At 36.8% G+C, this 18,506-nt stretch overlaps 1 protein-coding gene across 1 annotated transcript in view; it reads right to left on the bottom strand.

Annotated features, from left to right (window-relative positions):
* The window catches only part of LOC135078611 (probable ubiquitin carboxyl-terminal hydrolase FAF-X), a 34,384-nt gene extending 16,156 nt beyond the window's left edge, over window positions 1–18,228 (bottom strand). The window contains exons 1-27 of the mRNA XM_063973143.1: window positions 18,113–18,228; window positions 17,356–17,429; window positions 16,984–17,113; window positions 16,671–16,890; window positions 16,352–16,507; window positions 16,075–16,273; window positions 15,837–15,995; window positions 15,392–15,545; window positions 12,452–12,603; window positions 12,117–12,374; window positions 11,940–12,038; window positions 11,713–11,855; window positions 11,180–11,400; window positions 10,605–10,735; window positions 10,333–10,529; window positions 10,128–10,230; window positions 7,632–7,800; window positions 6,980–7,226; window positions 6,756–6,906; window positions 6,561–6,680; window positions 6,269–6,400; window positions 6,084–6,182; window positions 3,151–3,299; window positions 2,954–3,067; window positions 2,763–2,871; window positions 2,521–2,674; window positions 2,307–2,437 (exon numbers count right to left, since the gene is read on the bottom strand). Coding sequence (XP_063829213.1) covers window positions 2,307–2,437; window positions 2,521–2,674; window positions 2,763–2,871; window positions 2,954–3,067; window positions 3,151–3,299; window positions 6,084–6,182; window positions 6,269–6,400; window positions 6,561–6,680; window positions 6,756–6,906; window positions 6,980–7,226; window positions 7,632–7,800; window positions 10,128–10,230; window positions 10,333–10,529; window positions 10,605–10,735; window positions 11,180–11,400; window positions 11,713–11,855; window positions 11,940–12,038; window positions 12,117–12,374; window positions 12,452–12,603; window positions 15,392–15,545; window positions 15,837–15,995; window positions 16,075–16,273; window positions 16,352–16,507; window positions 16,671–16,890; window positions 16,984–17,113; window positions 17,356–17,400 — 3,942 coding nt within the window. The 5' untranslated portion in view covers window positions 17,401–17,429; window positions 18,113–18,228. The remainder of the gene's footprint in view (window positions 1–2,306; window positions 2,438–2,520; window positions 2,675–2,762; window positions 2,872–2,953; window positions 3,068–3,150; window positions 3,300–6,083; window positions 6,183–6,268; window positions 6,401–6,560; window positions 6,681–6,755; window positions 6,907–6,979; window positions 7,227–7,631; window positions 7,801–10,127; window positions 10,231–10,332; window positions 10,530–10,604; window positions 10,736–11,179; window positions 11,401–11,712; window positions 11,856–11,939; window positions 12,039–12,116; window positions 12,375–12,451; window positions 12,604–15,391; window positions 15,546–15,836; window positions 15,996–16,074; window positions 16,274–16,351; window positions 16,508–16,670; window positions 16,891–16,983; window positions 17,114–17,355; window positions 17,430–18,112) is intronic.
* Between the last annotated feature and the right edge of the window lie 278 nt (window positions 18,229–18,506).

Here is an 18,506-nt window from a genome sequence, read left to right as displayed (position 1 = left end):
TACTGTCTAAGGTCTGTAGCTAAAGGTCTAAGCTGCAAGATAGAAGAATCTTCTAGCCAAAAAGATGGCAGATGCAGCAGATGTCAACGGATTTAAAACTGGAGTTCATGTGACTCCTTCTAGACTTGAGTCTCTAGAGCGTCCCTTCCTCCACCATGCGTAAAAGTTTTCCAAAAATACTGTCTGAGGTCTCTGTAATAAAAGTCTAAACTGCAAGATAGAAGAATCTTTTAGCCAAAAACATGGCAGATGCAGCTTATACTATCAACGGATTTAAGACTGGACTGGCACCACCTTGCAATGTCATCCTCTCATTGTTATCTGTAATGTAAATTATTTTTAAAATGTATGTATTTAAAAAATAAAATGTTCGTTTTATTATTTCAATAATCTGACCTCCCAACTCAACTACACTACACAAACACCTTTGTTCGCAACTGTACTGACGAAACCTCGATATTATACCGTTCATTTAAGATGGCAAGCTTTTTGCTGCGGTAATGCACTCCAGGTAACCGTGTGTAGAGATGGGTTTCCACCCGGGTAAAAACCCACATGAGGGTAAAAACCCAATAAAAACCCGTTTCATTCCACCCGTGGGTGTTTACACCGGGTGAAAACAAATAATTTTATAATTATTTCAATTGGTATCTTTTCTTTATTTTTATTGAATTTTTCTCGTTTAAGTTTATTGATTAATAAGTATAAAGTCAAATTTAACACTAATATGCATTTATATCGTGGCCAAATCGTAAAATTGATCACGTTATGATGATGTGACCAATTATTTTATGAAATGGTGTTATTTCAAGAATCGTTGAACCGATTTAGAAGAAATTTAGTAGGAACACAATTATTTGTGATCATGGCAAGGACATGGAGGGGGGGATGCCAAAGATGCCAAACTCTCTCTTTGATGACATTACGGTATAAAGTTACAAATAACAACACCAACTACAAAGTACTTCTGCTTAAAAACTTGAAATCGAACCGCCCTTCCGCCACTGTAACGCATTGTAACGTTTTTCAAGACCTCCTCTCCCCCCAGATTGCATTACGTAACACTAGAACACCCCCTTAGCAACAAATACCACTTCTCACTTTAAAAAAACGCTATTTTTGTTTTCACCCACCAGAATGGGTGATAATGGGTAAAAACCGGGTTTTTTCCCAAATCACCCAGTTTTAACCCAATCGGGTGAAATGGGTTTTTACCCACTACCCATCTCTAACCGTGTGTGATGCTTATTGCTCAAGTTATACATAAATTATGGAAAGAAAACACCCAGACCAATACAAACAAATATGTATGCAATTTTAGTATGATATTTTTATTTATTAATAAACAAAAAGACTGAACAAAATTGATGCGTGTACTGATTAATGTAATTAACCACATGCAAAGCTTTGTGAATTGCAACAACTATAATTTATTATCCAAGCTCTAAATAATCGCTACTACGAGTAACTGATCATAAAATGTTTTTCCAATCGCTCAAGCTCCCGACGATCTACCGATAGGTCGGGTGACGTAATCTTGAAATTCTTTTAGCCGGCGCGGAACTTCCGGAAGGTTGGGTGACGCCACGCCTCTTTGAACCGTGTTTACTTTGGCAGTTATATTCTATATCTATTCGATTCTAAAATATATTCCCAAAAATTTTGAAAGTTGTTTTAATTTGTATCACTTGGATTATGATTTGTATTAGAAAGTGCTGTGAATGTGACGCTTGAACGGAAGGAAGTCAACCTAACCTAACCAACTGCGTATTTCTAAACTGCGTATTTCTATACTGTGTAGCCGCGAGAGCTCTTTGGCGCGCTGTCTTCGGCGAAGTATTGCGCGAGCAGATTTTGACAGCGCGAAATACCTACTTTAGCAGAAATACCAAGCCTTAAACGCAATTAATGTGTCTTATTTTACGCAAATACACAATTTTTTTTTTATCAATAATAATAAACAAAAAATATTTTAAATATAGTTTGTTAAAGTTTTAGACGCTTCCCTTCGAGTGACGTCATATCGCCAGCGGCAAATTTAAAGCGAACGGATAGTACGGGTAGATGACACTGCCAGTCAATTGACGGACGTAAACTTTATGAGCTGACAAAATGCGGCTCTTCCGTAGACTTTGTATGGAAAGAGGATTGTGATTTCACTAGTTCGCAAGTTCAATTGATTATTTGTTGATAATTTTATCAAAAACCAAATATCACATTCTTGCATAGTTGATGTATATGTCGGAGAACGGTCAGAAGAGGCAAGACATTATATTCTACGACATATATTTTAAGTAAGTACTAACTTGAGGGTTGGGGCAATCTATCATCAGGTACAGAGCAGTGTCTTGCCACCAAGTTTCGTGTAGTAAAGAATCCAAATGTCCGCCACCCAACGCCATGCATATCGTCACCACCTCCATACACTCTCGAACAACTGTCAAATGGAAAAAAATCACAAATTAGACATCTGAATCACCAAAAAATTTAACTATGAAGTTTAATAAAGGAGAAGCTTACGTGTGACGTCATCTGGATGAACGATGCCGATCATTTCAACCGGCTGTGCGACAGAAAACGCGAGCGCATACAATGCTCGCACAGTAGCCGTAGTAGGCACTCGCCACCACACCAGAGAAGACACGGAATCACTCTCCTCGCTACTCGTTACCACCTGAATACGAATAACTAAAGCGTTATAACCAAAGCTAAGAAGAAACAAATGCAAGCAACGGTTAGAAAAAAATATTCACATGATTCACCTGTTCACCTAGAGCATTTGCAAGCTTTTCAGAAATAGCTTTAACAATCAGTTCACAGCTGTGATTAGGTACAGTTTGCAGCGCCTCTCTTAGGATTGTTACATCCATTCTGCAAAGAGAGGTCCAAAATGTAATTGGGATTATTTACAACACCACTATCTCTACTATCTACAAATTGTATTCTTTCGTACCTGAAGTCTTTGTCCACGTTAGTATCTGAACCATCTGGAGCGAGTATTTCAAAAAGATGACCCAGAGTATACAACGCCAATTTGGCCAGTCTAACTAGCGCTAAGTATCCAACCCTGAAAAAAATCGAGAGTTAAGATTGAAGTATTTCATAATTAATAAACTCAAGAAATATGAATAACTCGGTAATGTACTTTACCTCCTTGTATGTGGCGCGGCACCTTGAAGGAATTCCTTGTCCGACAAGCACTGAACTAACAAAGGAGCTTTCTTGACGCAAGCTAGCTGAAAGTTACGACCCCGTTCCAATCGTGTATCAGATGACGGCATCACCATGCTATAGAGCACCTGTAAATAATTAACCTCATGAATGTAGTTCTGGTGATTTATATGAAACAAAAGGAATATCTAGAGATGGGTTTGTAGCCAGCTAGTTTGGATAATAACTGATTATTATCTATTAATAGCCATTATTAGCCATCCATTGGCTAGTAACCCTGCTATTAATAGTTTCTTACGTTTTTTCTTCCACCTTTAAAATCAAATCAATATTAAAATCAAATATTACTCAAAGAAACAAAAAAGAACTAAAAAACATCAATGTAATTTATATAAACGACATTGTAGTTAAAAAAGAATCTAAATATTATACAATAAAAGGAGAAACTGACTGACTTAGTGACAGATCAACGCACAGCCTAAACGGCTAAACGTAGGCACTTGAAATTTGGAAGGGACGTAGCTTAAATACCGTAGAGGTGCACTAAGAAAGGAATTACCAAAATTCCCAAGGGAACGGGAATAAGCGGGAAAATCCTTTTGTATGAAAAATCTAAACCGCTTAAGTTAGACTCTTGAAATTTGGCATGTAGGTACATTAGTAAACTTAAAGCTTAGTTACAACAAGGAATTCCCGATATTCCCAAGGGAACGGGAATTAGCGGGAAAATCCTTTTGTATGAAAAATCTAAACCGCTTAAGTCAGGCGCTTGAAATTTGGCATGTAGGTACATTAGTAAACTCAAAGCTTAGTTGCAACAAGGAATTCCCGAAATTCCCACGGTATTGGGAATTAGCTGGAAAATCCTTTTGTATGAAAAAAGTAAACCGCTTAAGTTACACGCTTGAAATTTGGCATGTAGATACCTTAGTAAACTGAAAGCTTAGTTACAACAAGGAATTCCCGAAATTCCCACAGGAACGGGAATTAGCGGGAAAATCCTTTTGTATGAAAAATCTAAACCGCTTAAGTTAGACGCTTGAAATTTGGCATGCAGGTATCTTAGTAAATTTAAAGCTTAGTTACAACAGGATATTGCAAAATTCCCACGGGAACGGGAGTTAGCGGAAAAAAACATTTGTATGAATAAATCTAAACCGCGTAAGATAGATGAAGGGGGTAAAACGGGATCCACGCGTACGAAGTCGCGGGCGGCCTCTAGTGCTTAATAACAGGCGATACTAAAAAAATACGTAAAATACCCAGAAAATGTCAATAAATAATAAAAACTCAGATATTTTTTGACTTTTTTTATCGATAAAAATAGGTTTAGTAGTTCCGCCTATTTTCATATATGCACTTTCTCAAGACTCATACTGTACTAGCGGCCGCCCGCGACTTCGTACGCGTGGATCCCGTTTTACCCCCTTCATCTATCTTACGCGGTTTAGATTTTTTCATACAAATGTTTTTTCCCGCTAACTCCCGTTCCGTGGGAATTTTGCAATATCCTGTTGTAACTAAGCTTTAAGTTTACTAAGGTACCTGCATGCCAAATTTCAAGCGTCTAACTTAGGCGGTTTAGATTTTTCATACAAAAGGATTTTCCCGATAATTCCCGTTCCCGTGGGAATTTTGGGAATTCCTTGTTGAAACTAAGCTTTCAGTTTACTAAGGTACCTACATGCCAAATTTCAAGCGTCTATCTTACGCGGTTTAGATTTTTTCATATTTTTTTTTTATCCGCTGATTCCCGTTCCCGTTGGAATTTTGCAATATTCTGTTGTAATTAAGCTTTAAGTTTACTAAGGTACCTGCATGCCACATTTCAAGCGTCTAACTTAAGCGGTTTAGATTTTTCATACCAAAGGATTTTCCCGCTAATTCCCATTCCCGTAGGAATTTCGGGAATTCCTTTCTTAGTGCACCTCTACGGTACCTAAGCTACGTCCCTTCCAAATTTCAAGTGCATATGTTTAGCCGTTTAGGCTGTGCGTTGATATGTCACTAAGTCAGTCAGTTTCTCCTTTTATATATTTAGACTAGCGGCCGCCCGCGATTTCGTACGCGTGGATCCCGTTTTAGCCCCTACATCTGTCTTACGCGGTTTAGATTTTTTCATACAAATGTTTTTTCCCGCTAACTCCCGTTCCCGTGGGAATTTTGCTATATCCTCTTGTAACTAAGCTTTGAGTTTACTAAGGTACCTGCATGCCAAATTTCAAGCGTCTATCTTACGTAGTTTAGATTTTTTTATACAAGTGTTTTTTCCCGCTAACTCCCGTTCCCATGGGAATTTTGCAATATCCTCTTGCAACTTAGCTTTGACTTTACTAAGGTACCTGCATGCCAAATTTCAAGCGTCTATCTTACGTGGTTTAGATTTTTTCATACAAATGTTTTTTTCCCGCTAACTCCCGTTTCCGTGGGAATTTTGCAATATCCTCTTGTAACTAAGCTTTAAGTTTACTAAGGTACCTGCATGCCAAATTTCAAGCGTCTAACTTAAGCGGTTTAGATTTTTCATACAAAAGGATTTTCCCGCTAATTCCCGTGCCCGTTGGAATTTCGGGTATTCCTTTCTTAATGCACCTCTACGGTACCTAAGCTACGTCCCTTCCAAATTTCAAGTGCTAAATTTGTAAACTATGAAGGGATATGTTTAATCATTAGTATAACATTAATAGCAGGGTTACCATCTGAAATCGGCTATTATTGGCTATTAATGGCTAATAACTGCTTTTAATCCTTTACTAGCCAATTGCTATTAATCGGATTATTAGCACTTACCCATCTCTAGGAATATCCAATCTACCCTTCCCTGTATTTCATAGCGAGATTTTAGTAAGAGCGACGGGACAAGTGGAGAAAACGGATATAATGTGAAATGATAAAAACTATCGATACTTTACCTCTATATTGTAAGCTACGGTGGGTGGTGCTGGTCCATAAAGCATATCCCTCAGTTTTGTATCTTCACGGCATAAAAGAGCGTCTGTTAACTTTTCAACCTAACATATAAAGAAGAGAATTAGAACATTGATCACGTGAATATCTTAAGAAAACATGTTATTTAAATCATTCATGCTATACCTACAGTTTGCTTGTGAGCCGGGCTAATCTGAGTGAGAAGGTGTGCGGCTTCAGTTAGGGGCGCGTGGCCCTTGGTAATGCCGATGTGCTCCAATTCCAAGATAAATGGTATGTACCATGATCCCTGTGCAAAAAGCTGGAAGAACAAAAATAAATTTAATTTAATGTAGTGCTGCGGAAATGTCTAAAGGAGAAGAATTGCATGTAATAAAATTAAAAAAAAATTATGTCGATCTGTATAAATACAAAGCTGATAATTTGGATATATCGTGATCTAAAAAATAAATAATACTTACGACGCCTGGTAAAGCGTGTTCAGGCGTAGGGGGCAGAGGGGGCGATGACGTACTTGAATCGCTGCTGGACTCATTCGAGGAGCCGCAGCCTCCACTGCCACACACTTGCCCATCGTAAACCTGCATTTAAACATCAATTTAGACAATTTCAATTAATAAACTAAATAATACAAGATGTAGACATTCACAACTCACCTTAGCAACAATAACAGTTTTGTCCCGAAGCGGTATTTGTGCAAGTATTTTTCGGTCGTGACTTGAATCTAAGAGCTCACCATTTACGTACAGTTCTAACTTATTTACATAAAGCTCTAATTTTATATTACTATCGGTAGCACACTTGAGTCTGCAAAAACAAAAAGTATTTAAATAATATGCAAATACGGTACAATAACTGTTATTACTAGAACTTTGCATACCTTCTTTGGATTGCTGCACGCAACGAATGCAATGTTTCATTTGAATGTGAGAATAGTTCAATGTCGTCAATTTGTCTTTGGCCAGTTTGAAAATTAAATCTGACTACAATAGTGCACTGTCTTCCCCGCCCTGATCTATAAATCGGCAGGATTTGTCTTTCGGCGGAAAATCGTCTATCACATTCGTTTACATATTCCTGTATGGCACGTATAACCCTGCACATTCTTGTACAACTTTCAGTAATATCTGAAATGAAAGAAGCACGTCAACGAAACAACAAGTCAAGTCGTATGTGTCAATTGTGTGTTTTGATTATGAGGAAACCGAGTCTAAAAAAGGGTTAGATCTGTTGACGTAAACATAATTGAAGATTCACACTGAAAATAGTCTCAAGACAATCAACAAATTGCAGTCCCATAGCTTTAGAGCCTGTTTGTGAACCTACGCCATTTTCGCCGCCGTGAACGCGCGTTGAATTTGATTCAAGTTAACGAATTTAACGATAGTTGTATTTGAAATAACGTGGTGTGGCCACTACCGCAACTCAACCCCCATGTATTTATTTAAAACTTTAAGGCCAAATAAATTTGAACATAAGGCGAACTTAATGCACTAAAGTACTAAAGCATTCTCGACGAGTGTCGCACTCACCCTCCTGCTGGTCCATGTCCTTCTGTATGCGCTGCGTGCGCGCGCAGCACTGCGTGAGGAAGGCCTCGTGGTGCTGCGCCGCCGAGAACTGCGGGCCCACGCACGTGCTCACCTCGCGCAGCAGCTCGATGCCGCGCGCCGAGATCTCGTCCGAGCACTCCGTTATTACCTGACAGGGTTAAGAACAGGGATGTTATGGATATCCATATCATATCCTAACCTAACCTAACCGTAACCGAAACTTTCGGATATCCGAAATAAAAAAATATCCGTAACCGTAACCGAAACCGGTATAATATTATTCCTATATCCGTAACCGTATTCATAACCGAAACTATCCATAATATCCCTAGTTAAGACTGGTTAGTGCTTAACCCTTTACTTGGTTAAGTGGAAATGTTGAAAAAATTCTGAACTTTTCTGAAGAACTTATTTGCCAAACAAATCGTCAATTTTTTTAAAAAATTGTTACAATGTTGCAATCACTTACATTTTTTTTGGCAACTCAATTATTAGGCGATTATCACACTGCACCGCGCTCCGCCGCGGTCCGCGTGGCGACATAATACAGTGTGAGTCACGTTAAAGTGTACATGTTACGGTCAAAGTGATAAATGTGAAAATTATGAATAATCGCCGGTTATTATGAATAATTACCGCATGATTTGGTAAATGTGATTAATATGAGGTCATTTATGTGTGTATAAAACTAAATAGGCGGCTTAGGGGTGGCCCAAGGGCCACCCCCGCCGCACCTTAACCTATTTTTCACTTTAAATCAAAACATTATGTTATAGGTATCATGGAAAAGTAATATTATGCAAAAAACATTCCAAACTCATTATGCCAAATTATATTAATATATGATATCAAAACGTTCAAAAGTTTGGCTGTACACGAGCACGTACACAAGACGTTGTTCTCTTTTATGAAATTTGTTAGTACTAAGGTTGAATTATTAAAAAATCACTGTTAAATGTGATTAATTTATCACTTTCACCGCGACTGTCGGGAATTATTCATAATAACCGGTTATTATTAGTAATTTTCAATTTATCACATTAACCGTAACATACATATGAAAATAAATGAAACTAGACCTAATTTTATCGACAAAAAAGAGGTCAAAAAATTTTTGAGATTTTTTTTAAATTTTTTATAGAATTTTTTTTCTTCCAATTACTTATTGTAAAGAAAACATAATAACTTTTAAACTAAGCGGTATATCTTGATACAATAAAAACAGTAACAATGCTAAATAACAGGCAATACTAAAAAAATACATAAAATACACAAAAAAGGCCAACAAATTAATAAAAAAATATACTTTTTGAAAAAAATCCGCTTAAAAATTCGTGTTTTTTTGGTTGTTTGATAAATTTCTCCACAAAATGCCCCTATAACCGGTAGTTTTTATTACTTTGTATTATTCTCTATCATATTATCTTCGTAAAACGAAAAATCGCATGTCTCTATCCCTATCACAACGTTTGCAATGATCGTTTGAACTAAGCCTCTCCGGGCGCGCCATTCAACGCTTCGTTAACAACAAAACTGAAAATGGCTCTAGATTTGTAATTTTGATAAAGACAAGTTAGATTTCAAATAAAAACAAAAGATTTCGAAGTAAAATAAGCATTTTAGTTAAAATTAAAATTGTCTCTACCTGTAGCGGAGAATAATGTTGTGGCAGGCCTTTGTTCAAACGATCATAGCAAATGTTGTGATAGGGATAGAGACATGCGATTTTTGGTTTTACAAAGATAATATGATGGAAAATAATACAAAGTAATAAAAACCACCGGTTATAGGGGCATTTTTTGGAGAAATTTATAAAATAACCAAAAAAACACGAATTTTAAGCGGATTTTTTTAAAAGAAGTATCATTTTTTATTATTTGTTGGCATTTTTTGTGTATTTTATGTATGTTTTTAGTATCGCCTGTTATTTAGCATTATTACTGTTTTTATTTTATCAGGATATACCGCTTAGTTTAAAAGTTATTACGTTTTCTTTACAACAAGTAATTTGAAGAAAAAAAATTCTATAAAAAATTAAAAAAAAATCTCAAAAAATTTTTGACCTCTTTTTTGTCGATAAAAATAGGTCTAGTTTTATCTATTTTCATATGTACACTTTAACGTGACTCACACTGTATAACGAATCCCGCGCGCAGACGCGTTGTCAGTGTATTGTGCCGCGCGCGTTTTCTATACAAACTGAGGTACTTGTTATAATGATTAAATCTGTCGCGTACCGCGGCGGAGCGCGGTGCAGTGTGATAATCGCCTTACAACTGCTACCAGGGTATCAGTCTGGCAGTAAAAAAATATTGAAATGTCATACGACTCAACTCTACAGTATAGTGGTTAAAGTGCCATGTATGACGTATACATTATGTATGACGCATTATATTGGCTAGGTAGGATACGACTCAAAGTTGAAAACACCGACATCAGCAACTGATAATAACTTATTATTAATTAGGGACTTACCCTCCATAAATAATCTAATCCTATGAGATCAGCATCGTTAAGTAAAAAACTTCGTCGTTTAATTTTCAGTTTTCCTTCTTTGGAGTTTACAGCTTTAAAGAATCTGAAAATAAACTTATAATACATAAAAATTGTCTTTTTAAACTATAGCAAACGCAAGGCAGAGAAATTCAATATGTGCGCCATAAAATAGAAGTCAATTTACCTTTCGAAGCATTTAATACCCGCGTGTGTGAGTAAATTGGGAGGCAGTGTCATAATATTTCTTCGAAAAAAATGCAAGTTAATATTGGGATCTAGGTCGGGTTCTTCTCCCATGAGCTTACTGAACCATCGAAAACACGCTTCGCGGTCGCCTAGGTGCGCAGGTCGCTCTGCGAGACAGACCCAGATTTGTTTTGCCTATGAATAAAAAAAAGTTTTGTATCAAAATATTCATTCACAAATAAAAAGTAAAAAGACGTCATTATTTGTTACCTGTTCTGCGCATAACCACAGCTGTCCATCTTTCAAAAGGAACCTCAGAAAACTCAATCTCTCGTGAACTTGTCCAGCGTGTGGGTATCTCCCATCAGGCATCCAGTTTTCCCAGTCGATGTCCCCCTCCGCTGTAACAAGTGGAGTATGTTGAAATGTAATGAAATGGAGGGGACGATGTTGGCCTTTTCTTTGCATGATAAAATTAATTGACAATCGAAGAAGAAAGACTTCAGTGGCGACCAGAGTGGGGAAACACAACGAGGAAAGGCTTTCCACCCGTCGAACCGATAAAACCAATTATGGTTCCAACTGGGCTAGGATACGCACCCTGATAAAATCTTATAGATGATTTTAGACGACAAATATATTTAATGTATTGGCATTTCGCATAAAATCGATAAAATTGTGCGATAAGCTTATCGCGACGCGCATCCTAGGCCTACAGGAAAGCACTAGATGTGAGTTGCTCTCGTTAAGAGCGTTATAGCGTTAATTGGAGGTGCCCACGTCCAACGTGCCTGTAAGGACTTCTAAAAGATGACATAAATTAACATTATTATCTTTACACGTACCTGTCTGCTTGTTCCTAACTCCGTCCATATAGTGCGTGAGCGAGTCGGTGACTAGAATGACGAGCGAGTGCTGCGTCTGCAGGCGGTCGATGAGCTCCTGGCGCGTGACGTGCGGCCGCACGCCGGTCCCACCGCCCGCCTCGTACAGGCAGCAAATTTCGCGCATCATCTTTAGCGCTGGTAACACCCACTTCTCATTTGTTTTTAGCTCCTCTACACATCTAGAACCAGACACATTTCGCCACCGTTATTCATTTATTTTGGGAAGGTTTTATAAACTTCTGCAAGTTTATCATAAAATTAATAGTCTCCATTGCAGGAAGATCCTCTCTATTTAACTAGAGGTTAATGGAAGATTTGGCCTACACCGCCACGCTAGTTAGATGATATGGGAAGACCTGATGTCCGCATATTTCATCTACGAGAAGAGTGGACCGTTTCACAACTATGCAAACAAAGGGACTCTAAATTGAAAAACGCTCAACACGTTCACAGAAGCGGGAACTCCTATAAAGAATTAGTCAATGACTTACTTGTCCAGCCAGTGTGTTTTCTGTGCATCTCGATCTTGACTGCAGCTGTAGTCTAAAATTTTGATAAGGTTCGCCAGCGCAACGTCCATTATTTCAGTGCAAACTTCGTCCGAATGAGCTAAATTCCAAAAGAGAACCAGAACCTGGTGTAAAATAAAAGTCAAATTAATAAACCTGTCGCTTTAACATTTTATTAGAGGTTATATTTATATGATATTTTCACCTACTTTGTTTGCCATTACACCATCTTTATCGTCTTCGGCAAGTCTCCTTATCACTTCTAACAATTTGTCGCTTTGCTTCTTGCTAGATGTAGCCCAACTTGCCTGAAACAGTACACCACTGTTAGACACAGACAAAAACCTTTTCGAAATCTGTTAAAAGGTACGGACTTTCAAGAATACCTTAAAGCAGTCAAAAAGGTGATCCAGTTGATCAGGAGTGAAGTCCCAAGCTAGTTTCGCCAACAAGTCGTGCAAGTTTTTGACAATCGCTTCATGCTTTCCGTGCTGAGCCTTCCAAATAGCATCCAAATCGTCTCTGGTCAGCGAATTCTCTTTTATCATAAACCTTAACATTTTCTCCAACTTCTCCACATATTGAGGCTGATGTAGTGAGTCGCGTAATACTATATCTACTACCTTGTTTTCTCTTATCCAATTCTGAAATAAATTCGAATATTATCATGTGCCTAATAAGAACGTGAAAGGATGATTGATTGTATTTTCGCCATACTTACTGTCATGACCGCAGCCGTGAGCCATTCGGGTTTTGGCTGCTGAGCGATTGAACTGATAAGTTGATTTATTTCATTTAACGCAGTCATTTTACCATTGAATGATGACATTTGTAACCACCGCAATATCATTTTCAACCTAAACATCTCGAGAGCTGAAAGAAAAAAAATTGTATAATGATTTATGGAAAATAGCATGAGTTTTAAAAAACAATCACAATTGGTATCAACCATTACACAGGTAGTTTCATAGGCACCAAATCTTGTAAACACCATATGCAATGTGGCCCTTAGTAATGAGATGCATAAGGACAGTCATGCAAACAGCACAGGTGAAGAGACCCACAGTAACAAGTGCAGCGATGAGATGAATGGGAGTCAGTAACAGACCGTGTAGCAGCATAGGGGAGGAATGACCAAGACTGCGCCCCTAAGCAGCTACAGGGAGTGCAACTGCTCCACGTAAGCCGTGAGCGCCGTCCGAGATGTCCACCTGAATACTTCGTGACGTAGTACCATAATGACAGTTACAAACAATGCCAAACTTAGATGTACAAAAAAATCGTTCATATATTTTATCATCCACGTAGTATAAAAACACACAGGTGTTAAGCACATTCATATACAGGGTGTTACTTTGCATTCTTGCCATATTTACAGAGGTAACTATATTACTGATACTGAACACAAATCCGTTAAAAAATAATGCCCGAAAATTTTGATTTTTAATTTTGAATATTTTATTTTATCGACAATCTGTTATACACATCACTAACTATCGTAACGCATGCACATCACTTATGTTACCGATGGCGATGGAGACTTTTTTACTTTTTATTGTATTTTTAAATATCTATTGCAATCTATTGTCTTTAAAATGTCTTTTTGACACTTTTGTAAAAAATTGAGAAATCCATCAATCACAAATCACGTTATAAATAATACAAAAATGACTGAAGTGTATTCAAACAACGAATAATTTAATCAAAATGGTGCTTGGAGTGTCTGCAAGACGTCTTAAATGAAATGTTTGATGACGTACCCTTAGCGTTACACCAAATGCTTTACTACCAGCAGGATGGTGCTCCCCCACAATAAGGACGTCAAGTGCGCGAATAATACGTTTGGTGAACAGTGGATTGGACGAGGGGGTCCAGTAGCTTGGCCACCACGATCCTCGGACCTAACACCAATGGACTATTATTTTTGGAGTGACTTGAAACGACCTGGTATGCGCAGAAGAGATAAAAAGTGTAAACGTGTTACGTGAAAGGATTGCTTCAGCGAAACTGTGAGACAAAACGTTTATGTGTTGCGAAAACTAAAGCGAAATACCTACGCTTCGCCGTGCTAGACTGTGCCTTCATCAGAACGGAGGACACTTTGAACACTTGCTTCGCAGTACGTAAACTTTGTAAGTAGGAACTCATAAATAAATAATTAATTGTGAATAAGGTGATTTCATTTCATACTTAATTTATTAATTTGTAAAAATAGGGAACAATGTTATAAATTAATTAAAAGCCTAATAATTATTACGTATTTTTGACGGTCCTAAGCCCGTAAAGTAGAAACTGAGAGTAGAAAGGAAAATCTAAAATCAACTGAAGAGTATTTTAAAATAATTATTATGACTGGATAAAAAGGCTGGTACCCAGAGCCATAAAACATCACAGATTAATAAGAACTAGACCACGCCCACTAGGTTTATTCCACTTGCACCTGTAGAAAGTGCGAGACAAAATTGGTTTATTCCAATTTGTACTGCAAAACCAAATTTACTAAAAACTCAGTGTACTTTCTTTATGGGAGTCTCTTGTTTATCTTAAATAACAGGTATTGGTCCCTACTTTTATCTCTGTGAATATGGCAAGAATGCAAAGTAACACGGTGTATTTTAAGGTAATGATGACTCAGAACATTTAAGCCTCTTCTGGCCAACAGCGGCCGTAAGTACGGCGCTTCCAACGTATGAAAAGGACAAGACGTGACAGTGTCATATTAGGTTTTTTACAAAATTGACGTAATCATTGTGGTGATATGAAAAACCCTTTAACTCAATGAAAATATTACACCTTGTGGTTACAACCGCTGTTTACCAGAGGCTATACATTTCTGAAATAGTACAACTGGTAAAGTAAGATATTGCAAGTCAGCCGAGCTCAAAGCAATTTTCGCATTATCTTTAAGTTTTTTCCATTAGATTAAACTTGATGAATCTTGTAATGTATTGAAAAAAAAATGCGTAAAAGTTACTTCCTCGTCGGCATTCCTGCTTTGCGCCAAACTCTGCATGTGCATCAATGTGGTTTTACAATAAGTATTAATATGAGTAGTTAGCATCTATTATTAGTGTTAATTTAAGACTACTACAATTAACATTAAAAAGTCCCAAGCTAAGTTGGTGAACAGACAGCACAAACCCCAAAACATGGAATACAAAATAAGTGTATAGCAACAATACAGTGAAGTAGGTAATGTAAATGTTTAGACGACCTACCATTTAGATTTTTCAAGTTAAAACATATTTTATTTGACATTCAAAACAAACGCAGTAGTTAATCAAATTAAGTCACAAATAAACATGTTTGTGAATGCAAAAACTTTTTTTTTATAAATTAGTATTAAACAAGTACAACAATTACGAATACAAATGCAACAACTCCAATCAAAAATCCAGTGCAACCATGCAATGTTTACCTAGAGAAATCATACACAATTTGTCTCAATGTTTCTTAAAAAGATTAAGGACAGTCACAAATATAAAATTATTACAGTAAGTATCTACTCCAAATACATAACTAAACATGGATGAAACCCTTAACCAATCTTTAATCAAAATTGTTCCCTTAAAATCTCAGTATTTTATATGGTATACATTATTAGTAGACATAATCATTGTGTTTTATTGAAAAATGTAAGGTGAATGTAATATTTACTTACATTTTACAAGACTGTGATGTTGGGGAGTCTTTAGAGCCACCTGCTTGCAGGCGCGAATCAAACAAGATACCGTATCAGTCTTATTCTCAGTCCCGCGGGCTTCCCTCTTCAACTCCTCGTCAGATAAACTGTCTAATAGTGTAGGGATGCATTCCTAAAAATGCATAATAATTGTACACCGATTCATCAAATACTACAATCCAACTTTTTTTTGCTGATAATCCACTGAGAATATGGTCCGGTTTCCACCAAGGCACAGCATAGTGGAGCGGACCTCCGCTCTGTGTCTACGAATTTTTTTATAGAATTTCGGAGACAGGAGTTGTGTGAATAATTAAATCTGATTGGTTATTCAAAACACTTCTCCGCTCCGCTCCGCCTTGGTGGAAACTGGGTCTAAGATTAAAGAAATATTAGTAATAAATTATTGGAAAATAATACTCACCAAAACAGGGAGGAGGTATGTTATAACAGTATGCGGAGTAAGATGCTCGTGGCAAGCGCCGATAGGCCGGAGCAGCTGCCACACCACCGCAACGCGTGTCTCGCCACTAGCAGACTGCTCCAGAGAAGAAGGTTGTTCGTTACGAGAAGGAGTTGGTAGCTGAAACAGTATGTGACATTTAGAAAAGTCCTGTTAAAAAGATGTCTTACTGACGAAAATCTACAAGATCCATTCATACCTCATTAGTTTCTGAAATTACTGGGGCACTCTCAGAATCGTCAGCTTTGGTGGTTTTGCTATCTTCAGTTTCTTTTTCTGTTATTTCCATAGAAACCTTTTCCTCCGAGTTCACAGATGAGGTGAGATCAGGCTTTTGAAAACCCATAATAGCTTCAAACCTTTCACGAATCTTAACAAAACCACCAGCTTGACCAAATCTAGAACACAAATCTAAATTAGTAAACCAACTTATTTTCAGAGCAAAAAAATATTAATTGTGGTTTAATGATATTTACACATTGATAAGATGGACCAGCCATCCCCTTGGTGTTCGATGATCATGCGATTTGGCAAAAACTTCTGGTTCCTGGGTAGAGCCTTGACCAACTGATGTTGAACTGGTGGTCACAGAGAGACCCTCAGAGGTACGGGATGCATTAAAAGTGTGAAATCTGAAAATGTCAGTGTCAAGGGTTAAGTATTGTTCATTAAACCTCCATATATCTATGCCTGCATTCTGATGCAAAATAATTTTCTATTTTAAATAAACCTAAGTATACAACATGGCTGATTTAGGAAAGTCATGAGCTACAAATAATCAAATGTTCTACTTACTTGTTACTAGGAGTAAATGCCATACACAGCAAATTCAGAAATCTTGGATCATCCAATTTTAAAGCACATAGTTTGACAAGTTTCTCACAGTTGGACCTAACACATTGCTGAATGTTGCTTTTCCACGATGATACAGCATCATCAGTAAGAATCTTTGTAAATGATACTGTGAGGGCATCATTGTAAAATCGTTGGCAGAGTGGATTGTTAACATCTTCCCCTGATAATAAAAAATAATATTTTATGTATATTTTGAAATTCGCAATTAAGTTACTCTGCTCATTAAAATTTGAAGATAAGAAAGATATACTACCTTTTGCTGCAAGTTCTGTAGCAGCAATAAGAAGAGCTTCTAGTTCTTGCTCAGGTAAAACAGGAACAACCCAACGTGAATGGGAAATTTTTTCTTCTAGTGCTCTTAACTTTGCCTCGGGGAAACCCATCTGTTTAACATTCACACTTATTACAACCAAATATCATAAAATAAATTTCGAATTAGGTAATTTCCATTTTTATGTGCAATTAACTATGAAGTACCTATGAACAATAATGTTTTTATATTGACAGAGTACCAGCAAGATGCATTCTTTTGGATGAGGTGTTGCTTCTAAATGTCTTAAAACCCTCCCATATAATAAAAAATATGTCTTTGCACTACAAGAATAAATTAACATAGATTACTTACTTCCCCGGGCATTTGGTCTTGTTGATCATTCATAGATATTGTCATTATTTTATTGTATAGTTATTCATTGCCCCCTGAAAAAATATAAAAAATTGAACCTATATCCTAAATAATACCATCTTCATGAAAATAAATGTTACAGATACATAAATAATTTTGATAACTGAAGGTGTTCTTCAACTCTCTCCAAATCCTCTTTGACCTTTTAATTAGAAGGTATAAAAAGCTATAAATTATCGATTCAATTAAATTGAACAGATACTACTTCATGTAATGGAATCTTCTGTCCCTTGTGCTGCATTTTCTAGGAAATATTGATGTCATAGACTACAGAACTAACAACGATAGAGTAGGTATGCATCAGCAAATAAGATGAGTTAGACTGCAGGTAGATAAATAAGAGAGTACATTTATAACAATTTACTTGGTCAAAACTGAACTCACAAATTCAACTTCCAGGTACCTCTAAATTTTAATGCAAGTTCACTGCAACTATATGTGCCACTTCTTATGTAATTTATCAACTTGACGAGACGGAAATAACAGTTTAGAAATTATAATTCACTTTCATTACATAAAAAAATATTTGCACCAATAGCCCAACCCAATGAAGACATGAAAATAATAATTCATAGCGATCAGCCGGCGCGACAAAATGGCGTCATTATCCCAAACAAGACAAAGCGAAAAAATTATGTTATTTACGTTACGACGTAAAATCCACTTTATTTAATTGAAAAATAACACAATACCGTACCTCTATCTTCAACTTATATCCAAATTACACGTAAATCTTTGAACAAAATCACAAATAGAAAATCACTACACCTTTTTGACGTAAAGAACGAAAATAGATGAAAATATCAAAAATTTTCAGCAGATAGTTTTTTTTAGCTGTCAACACAGTTAAAGGGCCGATTCTTTTATCTATTATGGACTCCTTGAAAATGTACCCAAATATGAGGGAGATAACGCTATACGGTACGAGAAAGAGAGAAGGAGACCTTTCATCTGTATTCATGCACATTTTCTACAGCATGACTGAAATCACAGATATTGACTGAAATCATAAGGCGCTTTAAGTGTCTAAAAGTGTGATTCACAGAAATTCTAGCATTACCTAATAACATAGTTCTTGGTATAGGTCGCAC

The sequence above is a fragment of the Ostrinia nubilalis genome, chromosome 2 (genome assembly GCF_963855985.1).
Source record: "Ostrinia nubilalis chromosome 2, ilOstNubi1.1, whole genome shotgun sequence".
NCBI lineage: Eukaryota > Metazoa > Arthropoda > Insecta > Lepidoptera > Crambidae > Ostrinia > Ostrinia nubilalis.
Note: the sequence above shows the minus strand (reverse complement) of the source record. Positions and strands in the feature narration are given on the sequence as shown.